General features: G+C 36.9%; 1 protein-coding gene across 15 annotated transcripts in view; it reads left to right on the top strand.

Annotated features, from left to right (window-relative positions):
* The window catches only part of ZNF638 (zinc finger protein 638), a 140,010-nt gene extending 127,319 nt beyond the window's left edge, over nt 1-12,691 (top strand). For 7 of the 15 annotated variants that reach the window (XM_021087383.1, XM_005662475.3, XM_021087382.1 and 4 more), the window contains exons 22-28: nt 1,382-2,606; nt 3,222-3,287; nt 5,594-6,548; nt 7,472-7,591; nt 9,856-9,957; nt 10,727-10,845; nt 12,370-12,691. In XM_021087383.1, coding sequence (XP_020943042.1) covers nt 1,382-2,606; nt 3,222-3,287; nt 5,594-6,548; nt 7,472-7,591; nt 9,856-9,957; nt 10,727-10,845; nt 12,370-12,435 — 2,653 coding nt within the window. In that variant the 3' untranslated portion in view covers nt 12,436-12,691. Of the gene's footprint in view, nt 1-1,381; nt 2,607-3,221; nt 3,288-5,593; nt 6,549-7,471; nt 7,592-9,855; nt 9,958-10,726; nt 10,846-12,100; nt 12,227-12,369 lie in introns of all 15 variants that reach the window. The other 8 variants (XM_013996059.2, XM_021087384.1, XM_021087388.1 and 5 more) reach the window with 4 other exon arrangements.

Raw genomic sequence — 17,096 nt, 5'->3', positions numbered from 1 at the left:
GCTTTGGAAGTTTAAAGTTACCATCTTTGGGGGAGGGAGGAATAGTTTATTGGCTCTTAGATTAGACCGTGATGTTGTAGCACTTACTTTTTCAAAACTTCTGAAATATTACTAATGTCTCAGAACACAGATACAATTCTCTTGCATTAACTAAAGAGTATATGGCCACCTTTTGAGAAGCGTATCAAAGGGGATATCTCATCCCCTCCTTACATGAAAAGTAGGAGAAAAAAGTACTGAGATACTGATATGGCATGATCACTTTCTGGTGTCTTTTTCTAACTGCTGCTTCTAATGTAATTAAATGAATGTATTTGTTAACCTTTAATTTGTATTGATAGCATGCTGTATATTGACTTCAGAAGCTAAGATTTTCCTTGTTGCTCTTCAAGATGATGGGCTCCAGAGCATTAATATATAAATGATTTATTCTATCTCTGTGTCAGTGAAAATAGTTGAATCACACACCTTTTTAAATGTTGGATTTGGGAGGACCATGATGAAATAAGATCAGTTGTATATACTTGCCATGTATTTCCTCTATTTCTTATCAATAATTTTTCTTAAAATTTTAATTTATACATTAGTCTTAAATTATTTTTTGTAACTTGAAAGATTTCCTTTAGCATATTTCTTCTCATAACCAAAATGCACATATTTTAAAATAAAACTACATGTTTATGTTAAGGTGATTCTCTCAGCTTTGCCTATATCTTTAAATCTCCAACAGAAGATTTACAAGATATTTCCAAAGAAAGTTTTCTTTTAGGTATTACCAATAAATCCAGTTCTTGGGAAATTGAAAACAAATATTTCTCAAATTGGGAAAAAAGTAGAGGTGATGTGGTTAAGAGTATGGCTTATGAGTTTCTGTTCCTTTTAGGTAAGGCTCACCTATAAACTTTTAAATAATAAGCATGGATCCTTAGTTTCATTTAAGAACCATAAACATATTTTATTACTCAGTTACAACTGTTGGGAAGATAGAACCTAATAATAATTTGAGATGTCTCCAATTCATATTTGGCCTTTTGATGTCAGGGGCAAAGTTGACACAGAAAGAAAAATTGGTTGTAACTCAGATGAGTAAAATGATCATATCAGTGGCCATCATACTGCCATTATTTCCTTTGAACTAAAAAGAAATCATCAATGCAATGGAGGCTCTTTTTAAAATTTTATATTGTTTATATATTTACATCAAAACTTCTGCACCATTTTTAATGCTGATTGGCTGGATTTCCCAATGCTTATTGCTAATGCATCAGGAAATCTTAACAATTAGCATTGATGGGATTATTTATGATGGTTGAATTCTCATCATAGTTTGATTTTTGTTTGTGTTTTTGTTTGTGTTCCTTTTGTTTTTAAATACTTTTAGCCCTGACTTGAAAAACAGTCCAGTTGATGAAAGTGAGGTGCAAACAGCAACTGATAGTCCCTCTGTTAAACCTAGTGAGGTTGAAGAAGAATCTATTCCCAACATTCGAACAGAAACTTTTGTACAGCAGGAAGAGCTTTGTGAGGAAGAACCTGAAAAAGCACTATGTGACTCTTACTTTGCTATTGAAATGTTGGAAGTTGAAACGCAAGGGGAGGAGGTCAAAGTGGAAATTCCTCTTGTGGCATCCACTCCAGCCAGTATTGACTTATTCACTGAAAATGTAGAGGAGTCTGTTTTAAATCAGCAGGTATATACCAGTGACCTTGAGAAGGAAGAAGCAGAAATTATTAACACTGAAACAGAATTATCAACGTCTGATAGCGCATTTATCGAAGAAAGGAACATCAAAGGAATTCTAGAAGACTCTCCATCTGAAGCAGAAGATTTCCTTTCTGGGATTACACAGTCTGTGATAGAAGCTGTAACTGAAGTAGACAAATATGAAACTGTTTCAGAATTAGTACCATCTACTTGTGTTGTGGCCTTAGTACCAGGAATTTCCACTGGGGAAGAGCAGGCAGTGAGCACAGTGGGAATTTCTGAAAAAAGTAACATGGATGAAAAGGAGGAGAATGAATTAAATACCAGGGAAACCAGAATGGATCTACAATTAGGAACAGAAAAGGCTGAAAAGAATGATGATAGGATGGTTGCAGAGAAGTTGGAGAAGATTTTGGCTGCAATGAAAGAAAAGCCTGTAGAAAACTCAGTGACCAAGGCATGCCCAAATAAAGGAGTGGGTCAGGCCAATAAGCCTGATGAGACTAGTAAAATTAGTGTGCTGGCTGCATCAAATGCATCTAGCAATAAATCAAGCATCAAGGCTGGTATGGCCTCTTCTACAAAGGCAAAAGCGACAGCTTCAAAATCTGAAAACCAGAAAAGTTTTCTAAAATCTGTACTCAGAGATGAAATAAATGCTGAAAAGAAACTTTCAGCCAAGGAACTGGGTCTACTTAAACCTACAAGTGCCAGGTCAGGCTTATCTGAAAACAGCAGTAAATTGAAATCCCCTCAGAGCGGTGTTACCAGAGGAGGCAGTGGAAGGATCTCAGCCCCTCAAGGCAAGGATTCTAAACTGGATTACAGGGATATTACAAAACAGTCTCAGGAAACAGAGGCTAAACCTTCCGTGATGAGACGAGATGACAGCAACAATAAGGTGAGGAGGGTAGGAAGAATGGCTCAGAGTATCTTTGGAGTGATTAGCTGTCTGTTGTAGCTGAGGAGTAGGAGGTGTAATCTTGTTTTGTACTTTCATCTCCTCATTCCCTTGACCCCCAGACTCCCATTTCCCTTTCTTAAGTGATTCTATCTGTCTAAACCAGCAGACACTTAGAATAATAAACTCGAGTTCATAATTTGTTAATAGGTTTGAAATTATTATTTGGATAAAATGTGATCAGAAATATAACTTTGTGTTTAAAAAAAGAAATTCTGCAGAGAATCTCCTGAGGTGATTGTGCAGTCTGCTTCTGAGTGTAAGGAAACCATTTTCTCTTTTAAATGGAAGCTTTCTTTATCAGCTTACTGATTGCCCAGCTTAGACATTGTGACTATAGAGAAGGAAAGATCAGTACACCTGAATTTATCTATAACTTATGGAGATGATACTGATATTAATTGCTGACTTAGCTTGATATACCTGTTAAATATTTGTATAATTGACTATGTTTGGTTAATATTTATTTGCTGTTTGAATTTGTTTGTTTGTTTTGAAAAACATTAATAACCTAATTGTGAATTGTTTTTCTACATTTCTTATTTAATATTTCAGACTTTGACTGGACAAAACACTAAGAATCCTAAAAGCACCACTGGTAGAAGTTCCAAATCCAAAGAGGTAAGAAATAGCCCACTAATATGGACCCATCTACTCCATCACTCCATAACAGGAGAGTTCTTCTATGTGGAACTTGTGTCTCTCTTCTAAGAATTAGTTTGATATAGAGCAAGAGACAAGAATGAGGTATTTTATTTTTGACCCCACCACCCATTCATTTCTTGACCTTGAGGTAGGCTAAATAGTTGGTGATCTTGGTGTGGAGCAAAATATTATGCAGGGGTGGGTAGAAAGGGAATTAGATTTGGAAGATACCACCAAAAATAAGGTTATAAACACAGAATAAAATCACCTGTGTAAAGGAGACTGGCATTTGACAGGAGTTCTTTCCATTTGTAGTCCTTTTGATATGACTCCATTTAACCTAACTTGATGGGCTCTAAGATTTACTTTCTTGGTACTGACTTTTACTGTCAAATAAACATACTACAATTTATATTGGGTTGTTTGGTATTTTAGATTTCTATTCTTCATAGAATATTTTTTCAGTTATTTTAATTTTTTCCCCCTGGTAAAGGATAAATTTGTTTTATTGGGGCATGGAGAAATGTTAATAGTGTAAGAAGTGGAAGTAAGGACTAAGTTCATTCCATGGCTCACTGTATTGGTAGTACAATTGCTTACAGATTCCACCTTCTGCCACAGAATTACTGAATATGTATTCTAATGCCCATTATTGAATTTAGTAGTAATTGACCATTGATAGTATACTAAATGTGTAGGAAGCCTGCCAAGAATTTATTTTCTTTAGTATTGGCACCATTTTTCAAATTACAGGTATAATTTTTTTTTCAAGTGCATTTATATTCGGCATAAAGTTAGTAATAAATTTTCCACATAACTTTCTCAAAATATAAGCTTTATATAGGCATATTTCCGAATTATCACAAGTTCAGTCCCAGCTCACTATAGTAAAGCAAATATTGCAGTAAAAGTGAGTCACATGAAATTTTGGTTTCTCAGTGCATATAAAAGTTGTTATTATTAGGAATTCCTCTCGTGGCTCAGCAGTTAACAAACCCGACTAGGATCCATAAGGATGTGGGTTCGATCCCTGGCCTCCCTCACGGGTTTGCCATGAACTGTGCTTTAGGTCACACATGCTGCTTGGATACCCCCTTGCTGTGGCTGTGGTGTAGGCTGGCAGCTTCAGCTCTGATTTGACCCTTAGGCTGGGAACTTCCATATGCCACGAGTATAGCCCTAAAACAGGAAAAAAAAATTATGTTTATACTATACTATATTAAGTGTGCAACAGCATTATGTCTTAAAAACCAATGTACGTACAAATATACAAGTTTTTATATATGAAATATATATATAAATAATGAAGAAGTTTGAAATATTGTGAGAATTACCAAAATGTGACAGAGACATGAAGTTAGTAAAAGCTATTAGAAAAATGGCACCAGTAGACTTGTTCTTTGCAGTTTCCACAAATGTTCAGTTTTTTAAAAAATGTAGTATGTTCCAAATGTCATAAAGCAAAGTGCAGTAAAATAAAGTATGTCTGTATTTTAGTATTACATGTCTTAACGTATGTATATTATATATATTAATTGATCAGTGAAATAACCTAGTTAGCTGTTAATTTTCTAGTTGCATTTGAGGTGCTTTTGGTAATCCATGAAGTCTCCAAAACACTTGCTAGATATCATTTAACATATGGAACAGTAAATTCTTTTTTTTTTTTTTTTTTTTTTTTTTGTCTTTTTCTAGGGTTGCACCTGCAGCATATGGAGGTTCCCAGGCTAGGGGTCTAATTGGAACTGTAGCTGCTGGCCTGTGCCAGAGCCACAGCAACGCCAGATCCGAGCTGTGTCTTCGACCTACACCACAGCTCATGGCAACACCGGATCCTTAACCCACTGAGCGAGACCAGGGATCAAACCATTATCCTCATGGTTCCTAGTCGGATTCATTAACCACTGAGCCACGACAGGAACTCCGTAAATTCTTTATACAAATTGTTTGATAAATGCTTTAAATGTATTTTTGTGCATCATTTCAAAACTTATATATTATTTAGGAAATAATTGTAAGCTTATTGAAGTTAAGTAAAGGTAAAATTAAATTGATATTGTTAGGATTTTCCTTTGGCTTTGTTTACTTTTTGGATTCATTTGTGGGGCTTTAAAAAATAACTCTAATTTCAGCTTTGGGAAACATCTCTACACTGAGATTCTAACAGATGATACGTTACGCACATTCGTTGAGACTGTTTAGAACCTACCTATTTATTAGTTGTTGATCACAATTCTTGGGTTTTTGTTTTTGTTTTTGTTTTTTTTTCCCCTTTCCAACAGGAGCATTTATTTCCATTTAATTTGGATGAATTTGTTACTGTGGATGAGGTTATAGAGGAGGTGAATCCTTTTCAAGTCAAGCAGAATCCACTAAAGGGAAAAAGGAAAGATGCCCTCAAAAATACCCCTTCCTCTGAACTTAATTTAAAGAAGAAGAAGGGGAAAATCTCTGCTCCTCGTGTTATGGAGGGAGAATTATCCTTTGTAACATTGGATGAGATTGGGGAAGAGGAAGATGCAGCTGCACATCTAGCACAAGCTCTAGTCACTGTGGATGAAGTAATTGATGATGAAGAAATAAATATGGAAGAGATGGTAAAAAACTCAAATTCACTTCTTACATTAGATGAGTTAATTGATCAAGATGATTGCATTTCCCATAGCGAACCTAAAGATGTTACTGTACTGTCAGTGGCTGAAGAGCAAGATCTTCTCAAACAGGAACGCTTGGTAACTGTGGATGAAATCGGAGAAGTAGAAGAACTACCTTTAAATGAGGCAGCAGACATAAATTTTGCCACTTTAAATGCTAAAGGAGATGAGGGAAATACTGGAAGGGATTCCATTGGGTTCATTTCTTCTCAGATGCCTGAAGACCCTTCTACTTTAGTTACTGTAGATGAAATTCAGGATGACAGTAGTGATTTGCATTTAGTGACCTTAGATGAAGTAACTGAAGAGGATGAAGACTCATTGGCAGATTTTAACAACCTTAAGGAAGAGCTTAATTTTGTTACTGTTGATGAAGTTGGAGAGGAGGAAGATGGAGACAATGATTTAAAAGTTGAATTAGCACAAAACAAAAATGACCATCCTGTCGATAAAAGAGGGGATAGAAAAAAAAGAGCTGTGGACACAAAGAAGACCAAACTTGAAGCTTTGTCCCACGTGGGTCCAGTAAATGAGAATGTTATGGAAGAAGATCTGAAAACCATGATTGAAAGACACTTAGCAGGTAGATACTTAGGAGTGGTAGTTTTTGTTTTATGAGGAGACTACATTAAAAGTTTTTAAACATATGTTGCAGTATTACTAATGATTTCACTGTATTGACATAAGAAGCCAGTAGTTAATTATGACCAAGTGATATTTTCCAAAGAAACATGTTCAAGGTTCACAAATTTTTCTTCGTTCAGAGCAGATCTTACCCCGAGTTACTTATCTCAAGAAAAGGTGACAAAACCAGAAAGCATACTAGAGTACCCACATTAGAATTGGAATGAAAATGGTATGTTTGTATTATTGGGGAAACACAGCTTTTGATAAATAGAAGGATGTTTATACCAAACTGCCTCCTAGTTTTTGCTTAGACTTAGGGCTTAGAAGGGGTGAAGGTACCATTTTAAGTAATATTTTGATGAAGTAGAATAAGAGGTCAGGGAATTCCCATGTGGCACAGTGTCTTAAGGACCTGGTGTTGTCACTGTAGTGGCCATGGTTGTTGCTGTGGTGTAGGTTTGATCCCTAGCCTGAGAACTTTTGTATGCCTCAGGCGCAGCCAGTAAAAAGAGTAATAATAATGTGTCAGATCACTTTCAGTACTTTAGGGAGATCAAAATAATTTCTGATACAAAAATCTTAAAAGATTTAAAAAAATACTGGAAAGATCCCATAGTCTTGTAGAACAAAACAGAAAAATATATGTATGCTCCTTGAGAAGAGCAGATAGGAAGGTGTAGTTGTGATCAAGATAAATGGGAAAATTAGAGGAGAATGCTTAGACTAATGCTGCATTTAAAAAATAGAATTCTCCTATTTTATATTAGAAATCAGTTTCCTTCCCAAATTTGAGTAATATCTATCTTATTTGCAAAAGTGTTAAGGTTGTTATTCAGAGTTAAAAGCAATTTAAATACTGTTGCTGTAACAATAAATTAGACTTTCTCTTTAAAGCTAAAGCGCCAACGAAGAGAGTGAGAATTGGGAAAACACCACCGTCAGAAAAAGCTGTTATGGCAGAAGCAGCGAAAGGTGAAGAAGGCTTCCAAATTAGTGAAGGTAAAGCAAGCTTGATAGAAGTTGGGGAGAGAGTACCACAACATGAGGTGGTGGTTAAAGTTCCAAAGATGTACTATCTAAGAAGAAAAGTAAAAAAACAGTGAACTGGGTAGGAGGTGGGAGTGAGGGAGTGGGGGCAGGCAGCCTTATAACGAACAGATCTGGATAAAGATTTTTATCCTTTTATAGAGATAATAGAACCATTTATTATCTAGCTCTTTTTCGTGGATGAGGTTCCTTGCTTTGTGGATGCTGCCAAGCAGTGAGCCAGTGAATTAAATAAGCTGTCTTAATAACCTTAATACAATTAATGTTGAAACAAATAGAGAGCAGTGTCTAATGAGGGAGAATACTCCAGGTACTTAACAAGTTTGTCTTTATATTCATTATATTCATAGCAAAATGCTAGAGGGGGTAGAAAAAAGAAAAAAAGCACACAGTTCCAGACCTCAAGTTTATTGATTCAGAGAGGTAACCAGACCTCAAGGTTATTGATTCAGAGAGGTAACACAAAAAATCAGCTACCACTGACTTAAACAGCAGTTATAAGCATATCTTTGTACCAATCTCTTTGCATCATTCTCATTGCTCTCTTGCTTCTATTAATCCTGTTTTCTCTTAAGGAAAAACTACCAACTGTGATTCAGTCCAGGCTCATTGACTCTGATATTAGCTGGGTCCTCAGTGCTGCTGTCCAGTTTATTTAGGCTCTTTCCTTTCCCATTTCCTAACCAGGTGTAATAAAACCCTAAAACTCCTCTGTTGTCAAACTGTATTTATTAAGGTTTTTTTCTCCTTATTGTTGACTTCTCTGAATCATTTGTTGCTGATGATCATATGCTCTTTCTTGACACTCTCTCTCTTGGCCAGGTGGATACCCTGCCTTTGTCTGTTCCTCTCCATTAACCCCACCTTGATGCCAAGCCATAGTCATAGTTTTACTGACAAATGCTTCCAGCATGATTTCACGGGAGTTTTGTTGTGATAGGGCAACTTTAGCTGTTGGCTTGCTCAGAACTGCTTCATCTCAATGGAAAAAATAGAGAAAGGATCATTTCTTTACTGCTTTTGTAACCATTTATTTCATTAATGGACAATATGTTTGACAAAAGAACCTAGCTTAAGAAAACATTTTTTAAACAATGACTTTTAAATATTAAAATATTTAAACTTTAAAACTTTAAAATACTATCTCAATTTAAATTATTACATAATTATATATAATGTATTATTATGATTAGATAAAGGTGCCTTTTAGTTGTAGGAACAGATGTGTTTGAGAATATCTGTTACTCTCTTGAGGTTATTTGAATAAATTTTTGTAGCAAGAGACTGGAGACTATTTTAACTAAACCAAGAAAAGGGAAACAGCCTTTTTAATTGACTCCTTGGGGACTTGATGACTGGTAAAATGCAAGGAATAAGAGAAGAGTAAATAATGGTTTCATAGTTTCTAGCCATCTCCTCAGATTTGATAAAGAGTAGCCAGTTACATGAAGAGAGCACTGAATTTGAAGTCGCAAGTTTCTGTCACTTACTAGCTGTGCATCCTTGGACAGGTCGATTTCTTATCTCTCCTGGTTTTATTTTCTCCATGTGAAGAAATAGGTATAACGATGAGTTGACCTGCCTTTGTCACCCAAGATATAGCTAAGTGACCCACATAAAAGTGAAAGAGATTTGTCAAGTACTATACAAGTTAGGTGTTTCAGCTACTGAGGGTAACCAGTTTTTGTCTTCCCCTCCAAATTATTTTATGCAGTCTGCTAATAACATTGTGTGCTTCTTGAATGTTAATTCACTTTGCTGGGCTTGAGTGTTTGTAATTTCACTCAGGATTCTAATAAGGGTCTTAGTCCATTAGTTTAGGCTCATGTTTTTCTTAGTTGGAAGGGCTTGGATATAGGGTATCAGAATTATTCTCTGCTCATGTCCTTTTCCCCTTAATCCACACTTTGTGTATACATTTGCGTATACACATTAACTCTTGCCAGTAACATAGAACCTGAATTTCTTCCATTATCTTTTCTCCAACTGTAAAGCTTTAGTCCTGTATCCTTAAATCGACTTAATTAGGTGAACAGATTTACCCATTTATTTCTTATATAAAGAATCTTGGGAAGAATAGTCAGGTAGGATTAACCAAGAAAGGTTTACTTAGAAAGATGCTCCATAAATTAATCTCAAGGCAGGGATTATCTGATACCAGCTTCACAAAATCTCCAAATCTACATTTTTTCCTTGAAAAATTTCTTAACTTTTAGTGGATGAAGAACCTGGATTAAAGGATTCAGAACCAGAGCGAAAACGCAAGAAGATTGAGGACTCTTCTTCGGGGAAATCAGTGGCACCTGATGTCCCTGAAGGTATGTGAAGTAAAAATTCAGTATTGTAGTATGTGTTTTGCTGTTTAGACAAGTAATGGGATGACTTTGCTTAGATGACTTATTTAGAGTGGTAATTAGCAAGTATTGCACATTGGCATTTCTAAGAACAGTTTATGAAGCTGTGTTTTTACCTGGCAGAAATTATTTTTATTGTATTCTCAAAGTCTGGATTATGTCTCTGATTTCATTCCTGGTACTTTCTTCACTGCTTCGGTAAGAAGTCTACTCAACCGGAATTTCTGCCTGGAAATTCTGGTTGAGTAGAAAGAACATACTGAAAAAGCTTAGCTAGCAGACTTTGTTCATGGCCAGCTAAGATGAGCTAAGGGTCACAGTATTTGTTTATGCTGTATATTCCTCAAGCAGACAGTTGCCTATCATTCTGCCTCTTCTTCCTGTTTTAACAGTAGATGCCTCAGAGGTTTATTTCAAAAACTTCAGATTCTTTTTCCAGTGAATTACTATTCTGGAGGAACTCCCAGGCATTCCTGGAGGCTCTGGAATGCTACAGAATATGTTAAAATATATATATATATATACACACACACGCAGACCTTGGTTTTGTAATTAAAGGCTTAATTGTTCTTAATCCCTGGATATATACCAGTGTACATTACATTTGTATATAAGTGTATACTGTGTTTAAGTATGTCATGTTTAGATAAATTGATTAACACCGCTACAGATAAATTGTCATTAGTTTTTTTTTTTCCTTCCTCTTCCCTCTCTCTCTCTACCTATCCTCTAGATTTAGACTTTCTTGTACCGAAGGCTGGATTCTTCTGTCCAATTTGTTCCCTCTTCTACTCAGGTGAAAAAGCAATGACAAATCACTGCAAGAGTACACGACATAAGCAAAATACAGAGGTAATTTTTTAAAATTCTTAACAGCTTATCAGGTGGTATTATAATCAAACTGGGTATACTGAAGTATATACCCAGAATGTACATTCTTTCCCTTTGGGAAAACTTTTTAAGGTTTGTGCTAGGTTAGTCCTCTTAAGTTCAAAGTCCTATTCATGTTCTTTACTGTACTTTGCCAGTAACTTCTAGTTTTTAATCCTTTTCCTCTGGCAGCATGTGCCAGAATAGATTCAGCATATCACCAGTCCCATGTGACACTCCATTAAAAAGTGTGAGAAACTATTTTGATGCTCTCTTGCAGAGTCGTGGACATGCAGCATATTAAACTCTCTGAATTGTCTAGCCAAAGAATCTGCTTAATTTTAATTATTTAACCCATTTCCTAAGCTGATTTAGTCACACCCCTCATCCCCTTAGTTGTACATTTCTTTGGGGGAAGCATTTGGATTAAAACTCTAGAGAATCATCATTAGCCGTAGTTGAAACAGTGGTTCCGATTGCTTCTGAGCATTTATATCTCCTCTGTATTAAATTTGTGGCACAGACACTCACCTAACATTCATTGAACTGTTATTTGCTAGAAACTTATTCAGTCCTCCACATAAACTTTATGAGGTAAATACTACTGTTCCAGTGGTCTAATTTTAAAGATGAGGAAAGAGGCTTAAAGAATATCAAATCCCAGGGTCATAATAGTGGCAGATTTAAGATTTAAATCTACTTTTATTTTATTCTAGGCTCATGCCCTTAAGCATTGTGCTATGCTACCTGTGCTCTTAAGTTTATCGTGTCATTTTCCATTTGAAATCTTCCACTAGCTTTATACTACATACGGAATAATATCCAAACTTCTTATTTTGTGTCTACAAGGTCCTGCACAATCTTATTCCTTTCTACTTCTCTGACCTCACTGCTTGTTATTGCTCACTATGTTCCTGCTTTTCTGGCTCTTTTTGTTTTATTTTTCATACGTGAAAGGTGCCTTTGCTGCCTTTGTGCCTTTTTATTGCTTTTCCTTTGCCCTCTCCCAACCCTCCTTGTATAGCTGGTTCTTCCTCTGCTTTTAGGTCTCAGTTCACCTAACAGTGTCCCTGAAAGGGCTTTGCCTAAGAAAGACCTAGCTAAAGTAGAGTACTCCTCTCACCCCCAGAAAAGGGTCATTCTCATTTACTTTATTGTATTTCTCCTTTGTAATGCTTACCACCACCCAAATTATCTTATTTATTTATTCTTTTTATTGTTTCTCTTCCCCCACTAGAATGTAAGCTCCATGAGGTAAAGGGCCTTACCTACTTGTTGACCACTGATTCCCCAAGCATCAAGCATAATGCCTAGTATATCATAAATATCAGATGATTCATGAATGGAAGGAAGGAATGTTAATGTAAGGCACTGTGTTTCTAATCTTTATTTTGTAGGATCAAGCTGTTTTAATTTATAAATACAATGAAATATATTAAATGTGTTTGTATCTACAGCAAAACAACATCTAATAAATATTTTTTTACTACAAATTGCTTTTAACAGAAGTTCATGGCCAAGCAAAGAAAGGAAAAGGAGCAGAATGAGGCTGAAGAAAGAAGCTCTAGGTGATTGGGGGAATGGGGAAAGAATTCATTAGAAATTTGTTTAGGGTCCAGTTGATTTGTGTATTTTTGTTATCACTTAATTTGTAATTTTTGTTTCAGAAGCAAATATTCATGTTGTACAAATTTCTGATTGCCCTTGATGTAGAGAGACTGATGGGGAAAGTATGATGGGTTTGATTTTTATATCAAATCATCAGGCATGGAGAAATATCTTTTAGAAGTGTTATAATAAATGTTCCTACTGTATATTTAAAATACCATCTTGTGTTTGTGGCTGATTATTAAAGACCTGCTTGCCTCTGATTGCAAATAGGCATCTCTACAACAGCTGTGATTTGGGATTTTTGGGGATTTTTCATGTATTTCTGCAAGTCATAGGCATGACAGTATTTTGACTTTACTTCAACCATCCTTGTATAGAGATTAAAAGATCTCTTTAAAACTCTCAGTTTGGGGGTTTTTTGTTTTTTGGGTTTTTTTGATAAAATTAGGTTACAGCATGTTTGGCCCAGGTAGGTTTGAGTAAAACGTTGCTTGATTTTTTTTTTTTTAATGGGTTATGAAAATGCTTTTTTGTGCTTCCTGTTTCTGCCAGGACCCACCTAAGTTACCTTCTAGCAATTCATGTAATATTAGCTTAAAAGTACAAAGACGAAGCAGCTTCAACTTCCTGTGGATTATAAGAATTACTTTTTAAACAGTTTGAGTTGGAGTTCCTGCTGTGGTATAGTAGGTTAAGGATCCAGTGTTGTTTCTGTGGTAGCTTGGGTTGGATCCCTGGCCTACCATAGTGGGTTAAGGATCCAGCATTGCTGCGGCTGTGGCATAGGTCGCAGCTGCATTTCAGATTCAGTCTCTGGCTTAGAAACTTCCATATACCATGGATGTGGCCAAAAAAAAAAAAAAAAAAAAAAAAGAGCAATTTGAATTATTATGTGTTGTATTTTAGGGAGTGGTAAAGGAACAAAAAAAATAATTTGCTGGACACAGCCCTGTACTGTAAGGTTGTAAATGAAGCCATGCTTTAAAAGTAGGCCTAGTGATTTGAATTTTTAGTATCTGATTCTTCAGCTCTTCCAAGATTAGAGTAAGCCAATTAATAAAGGATGAATGGAGGGAAATCAAAAATAGCTACTTTTTTAGATCTCATACTCCCCATCACAGCACAAGAGTTACTTCAGCAAGAATGGATTGAAGAACACCAGGCAGCATCTTTTGTTGTTGCTCATCAAACTCACTGCACACTCAGATCACATTTAGCCACAGCTTAAGCAAAATGACAAAGTACTATGTGCCACTGACCAAGAGGGTGGGAAGGGATTGTTTGTGAAAAACCAGAGTTTGTTGTAATTAAACCCATATAGATGAATGAAGTAATAAGAGGGAGAAGAGCTATTAAAATGTTGGAGCATAGGTGCCAGTAAATTCAAGAAGCAGAGTAAATAAGACTCTTGATTAATTTTTTGCGAGAGTGGTGGTGGGGTACATCTGCAGCATATGGAGGTCCCCAGGCTAGGGGTCAAATTGGAGCTGCAGCTGAGGCCTATACCACAGCCACAGCAGCACCAGATCCAAGCCACATCCACAACCTACAACACAGCTCACAGCAATGTCGGATCCTTAACTCACCAAGTGAGGCCAGGGATCTAGCCTCTGCCCTCTTGGATGCTAGTCAGATTTGTTTCCACTGAGCCACAACAGAAACCTCCTCTAAATTATTTTTAATGTGAAAACTCTCTTCTCTTGGAATTTGTTTTATGAAAATTTGAGATACTCAGTTTTGCAAAGTCATGCTACTCAAAATATGGTCTTTGGATCTAGTGCCAGTCCATGAACTGTTTGGTACTAGTTTGTGATGACTTAGAAATTAAGTGCTGAAAAACCTTATTGCAGTTTGATAGAGACTTATGTCTCTTCAGTCTAATAATTTAAAAAAAAAAATTGGGAGTTTGTATGTTTTTTGCATTTTTTTTTCATTTTTGAAAAAATTTCACAAGTGTTAATCTATGATGGGTTGGAAATTGGGGGATGGGGAATTTAAACTGACCTGTCACATGGTTTGAGAAGCATGGCTAAAGGTTTTCCCTAGTCTGGATTTTGTTGATTGCAAAATGTTGCGTGGATTCCAACTGTTCAGTGGAATTCTAACATATTCCTCTTATACATTGGTAGTTGAATATGAAATCATCATCAGAACTTGGTTATTTGTCTTTCTTTTTGGCAAAAACTGCTTCAGATGGTGGTGTGGTCTTCCTGAACAGGAGGCACAAAATATCTGAGTGTTTTCTTTGGGATTTTAGTAGCAGTTGATGCTTAGAACTTTGATTTGTTCATTAGGGATTAAAAAATGGTCATTTTTAAAGTATTTATTTGTTTTTCTTTTTAGGGCCACACATGGAAGTTCCCAGGCTAGGGGTCAAATCGGAGCTATAGCTCCTGGCCTACACCACAGCCATAGCAACACAGGATCCAGGCTGCATCTGCAACTTACACCACAGCTCTCAGCAATGCTGGATGCTTAATCCACTGAGTGAGGGCAGGGATTGAACCTGCATCCTCGTGGTTGCTAGTCAGGTTTGTTACTGCTGAGCCACAATGGGAACACCCCAGAATGGTGATATTTTAATTCTATATTTCTTCTTATATGAACTGGAATACTTATCTGAGTAGAAACTTCCCCTCATCTGCTGTTTGGTTATTCAGTGGTATGGTTTGTGTAAGAAAGACATGATAAATATATGATGCTTTTCCTTTATTCACCTTTTTTTCAAAAATAAGTTTTATCGGCATCCATCAATTGTGATAAATGCTTTTTATTTAAGCGTTAAATTGAATTTATGAAGTGTTAGTGCGGTGGCTTCCGGCCCGAAGCTGTGGTTGGTGACTCAGGATCTTTGGGGCGCATTTCTTATCCCGGAACTGAAAGGCAAAAAGATGTTGTAGTGGGAGATCAAGAATTTGTTGAGATGGGATTGAGATGGTGGAATAGGAGGACTGGAGCTCAACCTCTCTCGTTAAAAACAACAAAATTTACAACTAAAGACTGAGCGTTCTTCACCCAAATGGACCGGAAACCTTAAAAAAGATATCCTACTCCAGAAGAAAAAGAGGAGGCCACATCAAGAGGTAGGAGGGGTGATTACATGATATAAGCAACTCCATACCTCCCAGGTGGGAAGCCCCACAGACTGGAAACTAACTGGTTCACAGAGACTCACCTACACATCAAACTCTCACGTGTGGGGATCTGGCACTGGGAGAAAGAGCCCCTGGAGCATCTGGCATTGAAGGCCAGCAGGGCTTGTGGGCAGGAGCTCCATGGGACTGGGGGAAACAGAGACCCCATTCTTAAAAGGTTCACACAGACTTTCACGTGCACTGGGTCCCAGGGCAAAGCAGTTTCCATGGGAATCTGGGTCAAAACTGACTGCAGTTTTTGGAGGACATCCTGGGAAAACAAGGGTGAATGTGACTTGTTGTGAGCCAAGGATATTGAAAGCAAAGCTCTCAGGAATATTCAGCAGCTGCCTTTCTCTGGAGGTGACCATTTTGGGAAAACCTGGCCCCACCCATCAGTCGGTCCGGAGAAGCCCCAGGGCAAACAACAATCCAGGTGGGATCACAGCCCCACCCTTCAGTAAACAGGCTACCTAAAGACCCCTCAGGCACACAGCTGCCTCTAATCCCATCCAGTAAGAGAGGCTACAACTCTATTATCTGTAAAAACGTCACCGCAGCAAAAACCTGTAAAAATGAAAAGACAGAGAACTATAACTCAGATGAGGGAGAAAGGAAAAACCCCCAGAAATTCAGCTAAGTGATAAGGAGATTCTCAGCCTCCAGGAAAAAGACCTTAGACTGTTGATGCTGAAGATGATGCAAGACACTGGAAATAAACTGGAGGCAAAGATGGATAACTTACAGGAAACACTGAGCAAAGAGATACAAGATAGAAAACTTAGGCAAGAAGAGATGCAAAATACAATAACTGAAATAAAAAATTCACCAGAAGCAGCTAACAGCAGAATACAGGAGGCAGAAGAACGAATAAGCGAGGTGGAGGACAGATGAGTGGAAATTACAGATGTGGAACAGGAAAGAGAAAAAAGATTGAAAAGAAATGAAGAGAGTCTCAGAGAACTCTGGGACAAGGTTAAATGCACCAACATCCGTATTATACTGGTGCCAAAGGAGAAGAGAGAAAGAAGGAGACAGAAAGAATACTCGAAGAGATAATAGCCACAAACTTCCCTAACATGAGAAAGGAATCACTCAAATTCAGGAAGCACAACGAGTACCATTTAAAATAAACCCAAGGAGGAATACACTGAGACACATTAATCAAATTGACCAAAATTAAAGACAAAGAGAAAATTTTGAAAGCAGCTAGCGAAAAGAAACAAAAAACATACAAGGGAACCCCAATAAGGTTATCGGCAGGTTTTTCAGCAGAAACTCTACAGGCCAGAGGGAGTGGCATGATATACTTAACATGATGAAAGGAAAAAAACCTCCAACCAAGATTACTCTACCCAGCAAGGCTCTCATTCAGATTTGAAGGAGAAGTCAAAAGCTTCACAGATAAGCAAAAGCTAAGAGAATTTAGTAACACTAAACCAGCCTTACAGCAAATACTAAAGGAACTTCTATAGGCAGGAAAGAACA

This window comes from Sus scrofa, chromosome 3 (genome assembly GCF_000003025.6).
Source record: "Sus scrofa isolate TJ Tabasco breed Duroc chromosome 3, Sscrofa11.1, whole genome shotgun sequence".
Taxonomy (NCBI): domain Eukaryota; kingdom Metazoa; phylum Chordata; class Mammalia; order Artiodactyla; family Suidae; genus Sus; species Sus scrofa.
The sequence above is the reverse complement of the archived record's forward strand: the minus strand, read 5'-3'. Positions and strand labels throughout refer to the sequence as shown.